At 47.7% G+C, this 12,006-nt stretch overlaps 2 protein-coding genes across 3 annotated transcripts in view; one reads left to right on the plus strand and one right to left on the minus strand.

Moving 5' to 3' along the window:
* Window positions 1–12,006, minus strand: part of Itgae (integrin subunit alpha E) — a 57,634-nt gene that overhangs the window by 1,521 nt on the left and 44,107 nt on the right. For both annotated transcript variants that reach the window (XM_087910336.1, XM_087910337.1), the window contains 8 exons: window positions 11,174–11,272; window positions 10,290–10,369; window positions 9,454–9,528; window positions 7,645–7,708; window positions 7,458–7,565; window positions 3,396–3,452; window positions 3,047–3,142; window positions 1,559–1,654 (listed from right to left, as the gene is read on the minus strand). In XM_087910336.1, the coding sequence (XP_087766462.1) occupies window positions 1,559–1,654; window positions 3,047–3,142; window positions 3,396–3,452; window positions 7,458–7,565; window positions 7,645–7,708; window positions 9,454–9,528; window positions 10,290–10,369; window positions 11,174–11,272 (675 nt within the window). The remainder of the gene's footprint in view (window positions 1–1,558; window positions 1,655–3,046; window positions 3,143–3,395; window positions 3,453–7,457; window positions 7,566–7,644; window positions 7,709–9,453; window positions 9,529–10,289; window positions 10,370–11,173; window positions 11,273–12,006) is intronic.
* On the plus strand, window positions 3,630–6,522 carry Haspin (histone H3 associated protein kinase). Its single transcript, XM_048448703.3, has one exon. The coding sequence runs from the start codon at window positions 3,648–3,650 to the stop codon at window positions 5,910–5,912; it is 2,265 nt and encodes a 754-aa protein (XP_048304660.3). The 5' UTR covers window positions 3,630–3,647; the 3' UTR covers window positions 5,913–6,522.

Consider the following 12,006-nt stretch of genomic DNA (forward strand, 5'->3'; position numbering starts at 1 on the left):
CCTAAGGGTGGTCTGCCAGTCTGAGAACACTCTCACAGCATCAAGATTCTACAGCAGCTGTGTCCTTCTGTGTCCTTGAGCCCTATGGACATTGTCTCCAAAGCAGTGACTTGTTTAAAGAGCTCCGAGTCCTCTTTAACTCAGATCTGACAGACGTTCTTAAACCTCACACAAACGCCTAAAGTCTCTGGTAATACATTTTCCTACAAGAAAGGTCTGGCAGGGGTTACTCTGTTCTTCACCAGGCCGAGTGCAGCCCTCGGGGACACCGTAAGTACAAAAGTGGGTCCATCCATGGCACTGCAGGGCTCTTCTGTTAGGAATCATCCCCACGAGGTGTTTTCCTAAGGATCTCTTCAGCTCAGGAGTCTTCTCTCACCCTGACAAGCTGAAAAGCTCTACGGATCCACTTCCTGACAGGAGCCTGGCCCTTCTGGGTAGTGGCCAGCACATGCTGCCAGGACACAGTTAAAGCCAGAGGTCATCATGACTCCCTGTGGTAAGGCACTGAGTTCCCTTCAGGCCAGTGCATAGCCACCAAGGTCAGGCATGCTTTGTTAGGATTTCCATACAGGGTAGGGAGTTACCCAACTCACCCTTGAGGCCTCTCCCAGCTAAAGACAGGCCCGCTGGACCACACTTAGCTACAAGTAAACTGAACTGGACGCACGCGCGTAAATTCTGACCTTGAGAGTAGGAAGGGAAACAGAGCACCAGAGCCAGAGTGGGGACAGGAACAGAGCTGTGATCTTAACAGAAGAGTGGAAGGTAAGGGGAGACAGGACTCTGGAACCTGGGCCGAGGAATGAAGGAGGCCCCAAGATACCAGGGGCACAACAGGTCTGACTGGAGCAAAACAGCACCCCTATTTCTCAAAGCCTTTTTCCTTTGCTCCCTTTGAAATACACAGGATCTCTCCAGAGTGGCCCAACGCTACCCCAGCAGGGGATAAGGGGGAAGCAGGACATAGGATGCCCCCTTGCTTGTGGCAAACATGGACAGTGGGTAGTTCAGTGGCCATCATGTCAACTGTCATTCTGGAGTCAGTCGTCAAAGCCAGTTAGGACAGACTGCCTCCTTCGTTGATGACTGGGAGGAGACTGAACCCACACTGACAGCTGAAGGAACCATTATTTTCAGCTGGTTCCTTTCTGTTAGGGTTAGATTCCAATGATATTACTGTTTGTGTGTGTGTTTGTTGAGACAGGGTTTCTCTGTGGAGCCCTGGCTGGCTGTCCCAGGACTCACTCTGTAGACCAGGCTGGCCTCACACTCAACCTGCTTGCCTCCTGCTCAGCACTGTAACAGACACGAATGTTGCATACTAGGAAGACATTGTTATGTACACAAAAATTTCTCATGTAGGAAATGTTTTAGCTATTTCCTAAATTATTTTCAAAATCAATTAATTTTTTAATTAAGTACACACTGTTGTTGATTCCTGTTTCACAGAAGAAAACGGAGGCAGAAGCTCAAGGTCACAAGGGCATTTCTGTAGCCGAGGTCAGAAATGACAACAGTTTCCCCAGAAGACTAATCAGAAAACAGCAGGAGTTACCTTCGTTCTGTGGTTCTCTGCATTCAGCCCCTCATACAGAGATTTGTTGAAAGCTATTTCACCAAGGATCTGCAGTTCAGTTACATCTTTTAGTAACTAGAAATTGGAAAAAGGTAAGGTGTGGAGGAACACAAAACATTTTAGACATGAACTCATTGTTTCAGGAGAGTTTCAACCATCTTTCCCTTCAAATATGTTCATTCTCCAGTATTCCGTTAGCCTCTGTAAAGGTCGCAGCCATCACACAGCTATCCAAGTCACAAGCCTGTAGTCATTCCCCAACTTCTTTTCCCTTACGCTTGACATCGTGCCACAACCCCCACCCAACATCAGCTTTGGACAGTTCATCTAAAACAGTCTGCCATCCATATGTCCCTTGTCCTCCATTCCCACGTCTACCTCAGTTGCGGTCACATTGCTCTCATCTGAAACACTGAACAATGCTAAGCCTGACTGTTCCCACTTCTTATCATAAGGCCTGTCTAGGAAAATAAAATTTGAGCAGTGCTATGCAAATTCCCAGTGGCCACAATGATATTAACAAGCTAAAAAAAAACAGAAATAACAGACTATCTGGGCATAAGGGAGAGACAGGTGAGAAAGGACAGACAGAGAGCAGATTCTTTGCTTGCCATGAAAGCAGTATGGATTTTAACCTAAGTGCATCCAACTCCAAAGTCCACTGCTTCTGTTTGTTGGGAGTTTCTGATTTTTGGTTTTTTTGTTTGTTTCAAGACAGGGTTTCTCTGTAGCTTTGGAGCCTGTCCTGGAACTAGCTTTGCAGACCAGGCTGGCCTCAAACTCACAGAGATCCACCTGCCTCTGCCTCCCAAGTGCTGGGATTAAAGGTGTGCACTACCACCGCCTGGCTTGATTTTTGTTTTTAAAGGAAGATAGCACAGTCTAGTGCTAACCGAAGAATTATACCGTTTTTTAAAATCATGTGCATATATGTGCACGTGTGCAGGTGAGTGTGGGTGTCCATGGAGACTAGAAGAGGGCATCAGATCCCCCCACAGCTGGAGTTATAGGCGGTTGTGAGCTGCCCAACTTGGAGGCCAGGAACCAAACCACATCTTTTGTAAGATTAGTACACGCTCTGATCCGTCTCTTCAGCTCTTTAAGAATTATTTTTGTATCGGTTAAGGGGAAAGCCAAGACAAAGAGAGCGTGCCCAAGGTTATGCAACAGGCCCCACAAAGAGGATGACCTGAATGACAACTACATCAGCAGAGACAGAGAAGGTGGGATGGCAGGGTTTGCTGCGAGGATACACATGGAGAAGTAGCAAAGAGGAGTCATGGAAATTCCTACATGTCAGTGTGGAAAAGGATTAATATACCTACTACTTGTACTTGCTACAAGCAGGTTGGGACAGAAAGTCAAACAAGCGATCTACTCTGGATGACACATTTCCAGATGCTATTATTCTTTCTAGAGAAGAGGCCCTAGAACTGAATGACCAAATCTGCAGAATTTTAGTGGTACCTGCTTAGCGTGGCCCAGGGAGATCTCCGCAGCCACAGTTACATTTTCTTTATTAGATGTGATAGCACAGATCACGGAATGCCACTCTTCCACATGCTGCAAAAGCAAAAAAGTGAGTTTGCTTACTCCCTTCTAGGGATATCTAGGATAGAGCATCTAAGGTCCCAGAGCAGACGTTGTGAGCAGTGTGGAGCAATCCCCTTCGCCCAAGCAAAGAGTCAGTCACCCTGGCAAACAGGACCAGTGAGGCTGAGAGTCTCAGAAAGAACTTTGCAGAAGCTGCGACCTGACCTCTGCGGTCACCCTGTTATGGGGCTCTCCACATCCCTTTCTCGGAGACCTCGCTCACCTGAACAGAATCGCTTCCACATGCGCGCTCTCGACTCTGCGTGCACTCAGTGTGGGCCTGAAACGAGATCCCTGCTTGAGCCGCCCTGAGCACTCTAGGTCGCGCTAGTCATCTGCCCCCTGGCGGCTTCGGGAAGTCCGGCGAGCTGCTCAGCCGAGAGCCGGCGCTAGGACCCGGCGGGCCGGCGGGCCGGCAGGCGCGCTCGCGGAGTCTCGCGGTGTTTCAGTTTGAACTTACAGGCGGGCACCCGCCATGGCAGCGTCTCTCCCGGCACCCGGGACCCGTTTCTTCCGAACGTACGCGGCGAGAGGCGTCCGGAGATCGCAGCGGCAGCCTAGCCGGCAGGCCGTGCCATGGTTCCAGCCGCCGGATCCGAAGCGCGCCTTCAGCAGCAGCAGCTTCAGCGGCAATGACCAGTCGTCTGCCACTTCTGACGACCCTGACGACCCGGACGACTCAGACTTCCCTGGCAGCCCCGTGAGGCTACGGCGCCGGCGTCCTCCCGGCCGCATCTCCCGGAACCAGAAGAGCTTGACAGCCACCCAGAGGCTGCGACCTCGGCCCCCGCATAAGTGCAGCACTCCGCGTGGCCTTCTGCAACCGCCACTCTTCCCCAACTGCAACCTGGGCTGTCTCAGCCCGGACCTCAGCGTGTGCAGCCAGTCGAAGGGCAGCAACGAGCTGGGCACCAGCGCCTCCCTATTCAGCTCTCCGGTCTCCCCCGGAGCCCCCGACTCTCCGGATGCAGCCTCTGCAGTCCCCAACGGCTTCCTCTTGCCGGAAGCCTTCCTGGAGGAGGAGGCATCGCTGCCCTGTCCCCAGGAAGGAGCAACAGATGGAGGCGTGCTCAACACGATGGCCCACCAAGCTGAAGCCGACTTCGGATCAGCTCTCTTAAGCCTTGTGGACTCGGGGACCACAGAAGATAACGAGTTTGGAACAGATGGAAATAATGTGGAGGAGTCATGTCGTGAGACACTGCAGGTGGGAAACAGACTAAAGGGCTCGAGTCTAGCAAGAGAGAGAAGAAGGGCCACAGGTCAAAAGGTTGTGTCTCAAGGAGCCGAGCAGATGGACTGTGGAAAGGCCAGTAATTGCAAAGACTTTTGTGTACCCGGGCAAATCTGCAGGCCTAAGAGAACTGAACCACTCCGGAAGAGGAAACAGCAAGAAGCGATGGGAATCTCTGCCCTTTGCTACAACCAATCTAAGCAGAGAAGGAAAAATCCAGTCCCCTCCACGGACTTGAATACCATCAGGGAGACCTGTTCTTGGACCAAAACCAGAGCCTCCTTCAGCTTCCACAAGAAGAAAATCGTAGCTAATGTGTCAGAGGTATGCAGCAGTAGTCTTGCCGGTTCTCCCTCTAGGTCCCTCCTGTCCGAATGTTCAACTCCTCTTACCATGAACAGAACTGTTTCTTCCTGCCACTCCTCTTCTATGTATTTGCTAAGCCCCTTAAAGACCCTGCAGGTCACAGACAAAAAGTCATCTTATGCTGAAAAGGTTTATGGGGAATGTAATCAGGAAGGGCCTATCCCCTTTAATGATTGCCTTTCCACCGAAAAACTGGAACACTGTGAGAAAATTGGGGAAGGAGTGTTTGGAGAAGTGTTTCAAATAATTACTGATCAAACACCTGTTGCCCTAAAAGTCATTGCTATTGAAGGACCAGATTTAGTCAACGGGTCCCACCAAAAAACCTTTGAGGAGATCCTCCCAGAGATCATCATCTCCAAAGAGCTGAGCCTCTTGTCTGATGAGGTGTACAACCGCACAGAAGGCTTTATTGGGCTGAACTCAGTACACTGTGTCCAAGGGCCTTACCCTCCCTTACTGCTCAAAGCCTGGGACTACTATAACTCAATCAAAAAATCTGCAAATGACCGGCCTGACTTTTTCCAGGAAGACCAGCTCTTTATTATACTGGAATTTGAGTTTGGTGGGGTTGACTTGGAGCAAATGCAAACAAAGCTGTCCTCCCTGTCGACTGCGAAGAGCATTCTACACCAGGTCACCGCCTCCCTCGCTGTGGCAGAGGCATCGCTGCACTTTGAGCACCGGGACTTACACTGGGGGAATGTGCTCCTAAAGAAAACCAACCTCAAGGAGCTCCACTACACCCTCAATGGCAAGACGAGCACCATCCCCACCCACGGGCTACAAGTTAACATCATTGACTACACCCTGTCCCGCCTGGAGCGGGATGGCATTGTGGTTTTCTGTGATATCTCCGCCGAAGAGGACCTCTTTACAGGTGAGGGTGACTACCAGTTTGAGATCTACAGGCTCATGAGGAAGGAGAACAGGAACTGCTGGGGTGAGTATCACCCTTACAATAATGTGCTGTGGCTACATTACCTCACAGACAAGATTCTGAATCATATGCGCTTTAAGACTAAATGTCAGACCACGGCCATGAAACAAGTTAAGAAAAAACTGCAGCATTTCCACAGAACTGTCCTGAGTTTCGGCTCTGCCACTGACCTGCTCTGCCAACACAGTCTGTTCCAGTAAGCCGGTACTTAGTGCTCACATTGAGGACACTTGCAAAGCCACACTGAGTACACCTCCAACGCCTCTGTAACTTTTAAATCTCTGCCACTAGAGCAGGATGGAGGTAAAAGCCCATCTTTATGAGTTCCCGGTCAACTTTTTAAACGAAAATCTTGTTTTTAAAGGTAACCAAAATGTTTATCAACACGATTAAACTTGCTTTTAACAAGTGTTCTTAAAAATAAACTATATAGAGGACAAGTGTATACATCTTAAACGTCCTCTTTTTGTCAGCAGAGTCTGCAAACCTGATGTTGTCGTTTTTGAGCCTTGACACCTAGTGTAGGATGTGCAAAAACAAGTCAGAAAAGCCCAGCTCTCAGCTCTGGTCCTTCCTGCTCCTGATGCTGTTGTCAAGACTGGTGCAGGAACCAGACCTCAGATGAATTATTTACTGAATGCAAAAAGGATGTTGCAGAACAGAGCAAAAAAAGAAACTAGAGGGTCAAAATGGAGATGGGTATACACCAGCATAGGGGAAGTGTTTGTCAGATTCATTCTCCAATCACACAGAAACAGAAGCACAATTTATAGATTCTCAAAAAGGAAATAAATGGCTCTATGGTGCTGATGTTTGTATTTTTGCTTATTTTCATCAAAGAAAGGGAAATAGATGGCTTTAAGATCTTAATAATTCATTTTCCGCCTGACTTACTCCTAATACTTCCTCATAATTAAGTAGTCTTATCTTTTACTCCTAAAGTTCATGTTGGTTTGTTTGAGTTTTGTTTTTAAAATTTTAAATGCATATTGGTTTGTGTGCAGGTACGGGTTGAGAGACAGAGGGACAAGTAGAAATCAGAGGACAACTTCAGGTATCATCCTCAGGAATGCCAGCCACCTTTGTGACAGTCATTCATAGGCCTGGAGTTCACTGATTCACCTAGATTTCTGGGCTAGTGAGTCTCAGGGATCCTTCACTTTCCTAGCAGTGAGATTACAAGCACATACCACCACCGCCAGCATTTTTACATGGATTGTGAGAATCAAATTTCGTGCTTATGAGGCAAATGCTTTACTGAGTTATTCTCCCAGCCCCTGTTTTTGTTTCTGTTGTCCTAATGTTTGAATCTAGGCCCTTGTGTAGGATAGCAAGCAGCCTTGTACTCAGCTGCACCCTCAGCCCTCTTTATGACAAGATCTCACTAAGTTGCTCAGAGTAGTCTTGAACTTATTCCATAACCAAGCTGGCTTAAATTTATGATTCCTCGCCTCATTCTCACAGATAGCTACAATTATAAGCCTGTGCTACCAGGCCTAGTTAAAGCTCTAGTTTTTATACCTTTGAGAATCTGTAGTCTCTGGAAAGAGATGGATCATGATAAAGAATCCTCGAAAAACCAGAAAAGCAAAAAAGCTGGGCAGTGGTGATACACACCTAGGCAGGCAGAGGAGTGAGTTCAAAGCCAGCCTGGTCTACAGAGCGAGTTCCAGGACAGCCAGGACTACACAGAGAAACCCCCTTGTCTTGGGGAGAAAAAAAAAATCCATTTCCCATTTAAATACCTGAGTCTTTGTTAGATTCTTCACTCTTACAATCCGGAAACCTTGTAATTTGATGGGGACACAAATTTGCAACTGGAATACAGCTCCAAAAAGATTTTCCCCATGTATCTGCCAAATAAAATGAGCAACAAATCAATGCTCAGTGACTTTATCAGCCTTAGGTGGACAGTAAGCACTATGTACTTACGTTAAAGAGGAATTCTTTGTGGTCGGAAGAGCTCTGGCTTGTGTTCATGTACATCACTGATGGTCTGCAATGAGAGGACATGCATGAGAACTTAAACTCCTTCCTGGCTCCAACTGGAAACACTAGGACAGATAGCGCCAGGTCCTTAAGAGGACTCAAGACTGAAGGTCAGAATGTTAAGTGCTTTGTAAGGCAGTTGGGACAAAAGAATATTTGCAAGCTATACAGTTGGACTCTGCTGAGTAGCCTCCTTTCTTTTCTCTAACTTATGTGTTTATGTGTGGCAGTGCACTTGCTGTGGGTACACATGTGCAGGCCAGGTCAACAGCAAGTTCCCTACACTATCCACTTCAGTTCTTTTTTTTTTAAATATATTTATTATGCATACAATATTCTGTCTGTGTGTATGTCTGCAGGCCAGAAGAGGGCACCCGACCTCATTTCAGATGGTTTTGAGCCACCATGTGGTTGCTGGGAATTGAACTCAGTACCTTTGGAAGAGCAGGCAATGCTCTTAACCACTGAGCCATCTCTCCAGCCCCTTCCACTTCAGTTCTTGACAGTATCTCACTGAACCTGGGAGCTTGCTATTTCGGCTAGACTGACTGGCTGGTGAGCTGGAAGGATGCCTCTCTCACCCCACCCACCCTAGCACTGACTGACAGATGCCTGTCACACCACCTGACTTTTACATGGGTGCCGAGAACCTGAACTCGGTTCCTGATCTTACACAAGGAGAACAGCCATCTCCCCAGCCCTTCTCCAACCCCACAGTCCCTCCTTTTCAATAGCATCACAGCAGTTTCCTTTTGTAGCAGGACCAGTTGGCGCTGTGCTTTTGACAACCACTTTGGTGTTTTAAAAACCCAACATTTCATGAACATTATATGAAATATGGTGGACCCATATTTCATATAAAATACAGGCAGGCGCACTGGCCACTAAACAGATGCAACCCTGCCAAACAAGACAGCTGCCTGACAAAGGCCAGGATGTTGCTCCTTTCTCCTTTGTTAAAAATGTAGATCGCCTGGGGAGAGGTGTTTGCTAAAGCCAGTGACTAAGTTGCAGGTGTTTCCCTAGCCCTGCTCCCCCCCTCCCCCGGAAAGAGAATATTAATGAGCTTCCACCTTGGTTTACCTGGGGGGATAAAAGATGTTTTATATAATAAACGCTGATAGATCTTCAGGATGGATGAAGCCTGAGATGCCCTTCTGTGATGATGGTGTAAACTGTGTCTGGTTATTTCTCGCGCCTCCGTACTGGTCCAGATAGGGAAAGATAGTTTCTATGTTGGGGCCTACGGTCCCTGACACAACATGACACACGCAAGTGGTGTGGTAAAGAAGCCCAAACTGCGGCTCCATGGGTAGAAAAGTAAAAGTTTATTCCAAACTGCCACGGCTGTCTCTAGCATTGCCTTCATAATGGTGATAGGCACCACAGGTGTCTTTTAATCTGAGAGCCAGATATCCCTTTTGCCAGTGGTAAGGGAAATGACTCCTGACAGAATGGAACCAGTTTCACAAGTCCTGAGGAATGCTAGCTTTTGTCTAACCATCAGAAATCCTATAGTCTAGGTTGAGCTGGGACTCAATTTTGGACAAGTCAGTGAGCCTTCCCTTTTTGTGTGTAGGAGGCTACCCTTTGAACCTGACAGTATCCTAGAGAGGCTGGGCACTAAGCAGCCTCCTCTCAGAGAAGGACAAGGCCCACATCCACCCTACTGGGCACTTCTGTCCACATGACAGAATCTCCAAAGCTGTCCTCATTGCGTGACCATCACACAGACACCTTGGGAGTACTTACCTGGAAAGAACTGCAATGAAGGCGTGCCTGAATTGAAGGCTGTGGGTCTCTCTGGCCAAAGACTTCTCATCAGAACTGGGAATAAAAATATCAATTGAGCACACAACTGCTTTGTTACCTTGATTTCCTAACAAACATCTCCAAGATGAATCTCTTAGATTTCACACTGAGAGAAATGTTGATTTTTAGAAGGATTTCTGAGCTTCCATGCTTGACATTTTGAGCCAAAGAATGACCTGTTATGGACTTGTCCTACACACTGAATAATAGTTATTAGCATCTGTCAATGAAGCCAGTATCACCTCCTAACTCATGGCAATCAAAATTAGTTCTAGAATGCTGAGCATGGTGGCACACACCTGTTATCCCAGCACTCAGGAGGCAGAGGCAGAAACAGGCAGATCTCTTGAGTTCAAGACCAGCCTGGTCTACAGAGCAAGTACCAGAACAGCCAGGGCTACAGAGAAATCCTGTCTTGAAAAAAACAAAACAAAAATCTTCAGACATTGCTTCAGGAGTAGAATTGCCCTTGTTTATCCCTCCCAGCACTGTACCCTGTTCTACCTTAGAGCATGGAGTCTGGCAGAGTTATGCCAGAGTTGAGAAAGCCAGAACTAGGACTCAGATTCAAAGCCCAGCCCACCAGAATATACCTTAGTGTTCCTTTATGTGAATTCGAATATCTTAAGTATCTTTGATGAGAGGAAACTTCTTTGGGTTCTGTCAGATACCCACTTTCTCCCAGAACAGCGAGAACCAGAGCACTCGGCACGGATATGATAAGATTTTTTTCCCCAAGGCCAGATCCTAAGTCTGCTAACACAGTCACTACTTACTTAGAGATGGTCACAGTGATGTCTGCTGTCCTGTTTGGAAAGATACTCTCCTCTAGCTGCCAAATCACCGAGACATTTGCCTGTTTTAAAGGAGGAAATAAGGCATAAGTAAATGGGGGAACTAGTCACTTGACACTGTTTCACACTGACTGTGGTGAATTGAATAAGAATGGCCCCCATATGCTCAAATCCTTGAAAGCCAGGGAGTGGAAGTCTGACAGGATTGGAAGGATTTAGGTGTGTTTTTGTTGGAGGAAATACGTCTTTGGGGAGGTAGGGGGAGCTTTAGAGTCTTCAAAAGCCAAACAAGGCCAGTCTGCCTGGCATCAGGATGTAGCTCTTGGCTACTTCTCCAGCACCCTGCCTTCCTGCCACCATGATGAAAATGACTAAGCCTCTGAAACTATAAGCACCCAATTAAATGCTTCCTTTTCTAAGAGTTGCCTTGGTCGCCTGGTCTCGTCACAGCACTAGAACAGTGACTACGTCAGCACTAGGAGACCCAGTTTTCATTCCTCGTGGGTTTTTGTTGGTTTCTGTAGCACAGCCACTATTTCATGCAAGCTCACTATGCAAATGCCGAGTGAGCAAAACAGATGGGGCTACTCTCCTTCAAGTAAAGGAAACTACAGCCGAGTTTCTGCAAGATAATTTGGTTGGCTATTCCTTCCATACTACTCCCGCTTCTCTCTGCTTTCCTCGGAGAAGCCAACACCGGCCATGCTATACATCAGAAAACCATTTCCTACACCCCCACCGGTCTCCATTTCAGGGCAGGCTTAGCAGTTCTGAACGCTGCTATGTGGCGACCACAGCTGGAAGATGCAGATGCGGCTGGGAGCTCAAGGGTAGTGAGAAGAGCCACCTAATCACAACAGACTCACCGATGAACGCTTGAGTATGGGGTGACCAATCTTGCAGTTCATGACCAGGACAGAAGCAGCTGGCTTGGGGTCATCACACTGAATGTCTGGAGAGAGCGGCTGTTAAAACAGAAGATGGGGGCTGGAGAGATGACTCAGCAGTTAAGAGCCCTGGCTGCTCTTCCAGAGGTCCTGAGTTCAATTCCCAGCAACCACATGGTGGCTCACAACTATCTGTAATGAGATCTGGCGCCCTCCTCTGTCGTGCGGGAATATATGGAGGCAGAATGTTGTATACATAATAAATAAATAAATCTTTAAAAAAAAAAACAGAAGATGTTTTGGTTTGGGTTTTAATTTTTATGTATTTTATGGGTAGGTATTTTTTGCCTGCATGTGTGTTTTGCTTGCAAGTGCATGCCTGGCTCCCTCAGAGGTCAGAAGAGGGCATCAGATTCCCCTGGAACTTGAGCTATAGATGCTTGTGAGCGTTTGGCTGGGGGCCTCACCCCAGCTCCTGGCACCCATTTTGGAATGTTGAGTGGAAAGCTCCATTTCAAGCTCCTCCACTGGGAATTGCCTCAGTCCAGATCCCACCTCTGAGAAAGCCCTCCAAACGGTGACCCCTCCCCAGGGAGGGTCAAGACCACTCCCACAGGCTATTTAAACTGTTCCCCGCCCCCCCAGAATGAACACGTGGTTCTTCCGGTTCTCCTTTCCCCCTCTGCGTGTTTTTCCCAGGGCCACCCGGGAGCGCTGGCATCCATTAAACCTGGGCTTCTTTTAATTCAGTTTGATTTGGTCTGATTGGATTATTGTGTCGGCGGAGAAGTTTGTCAGCAAGAAAAACTTTA

Source organism: Myodes glareolus, chromosome 9 (genome assembly GCF_982192425.1).
Source record: "Myodes glareolus chromosome 9, mMyoGla1.1, whole genome shotgun sequence".
Lineage (NCBI taxonomy): Eukaryota > Metazoa > Chordata > Mammalia > Rodentia > Cricetidae > Myodes > Myodes glareolus.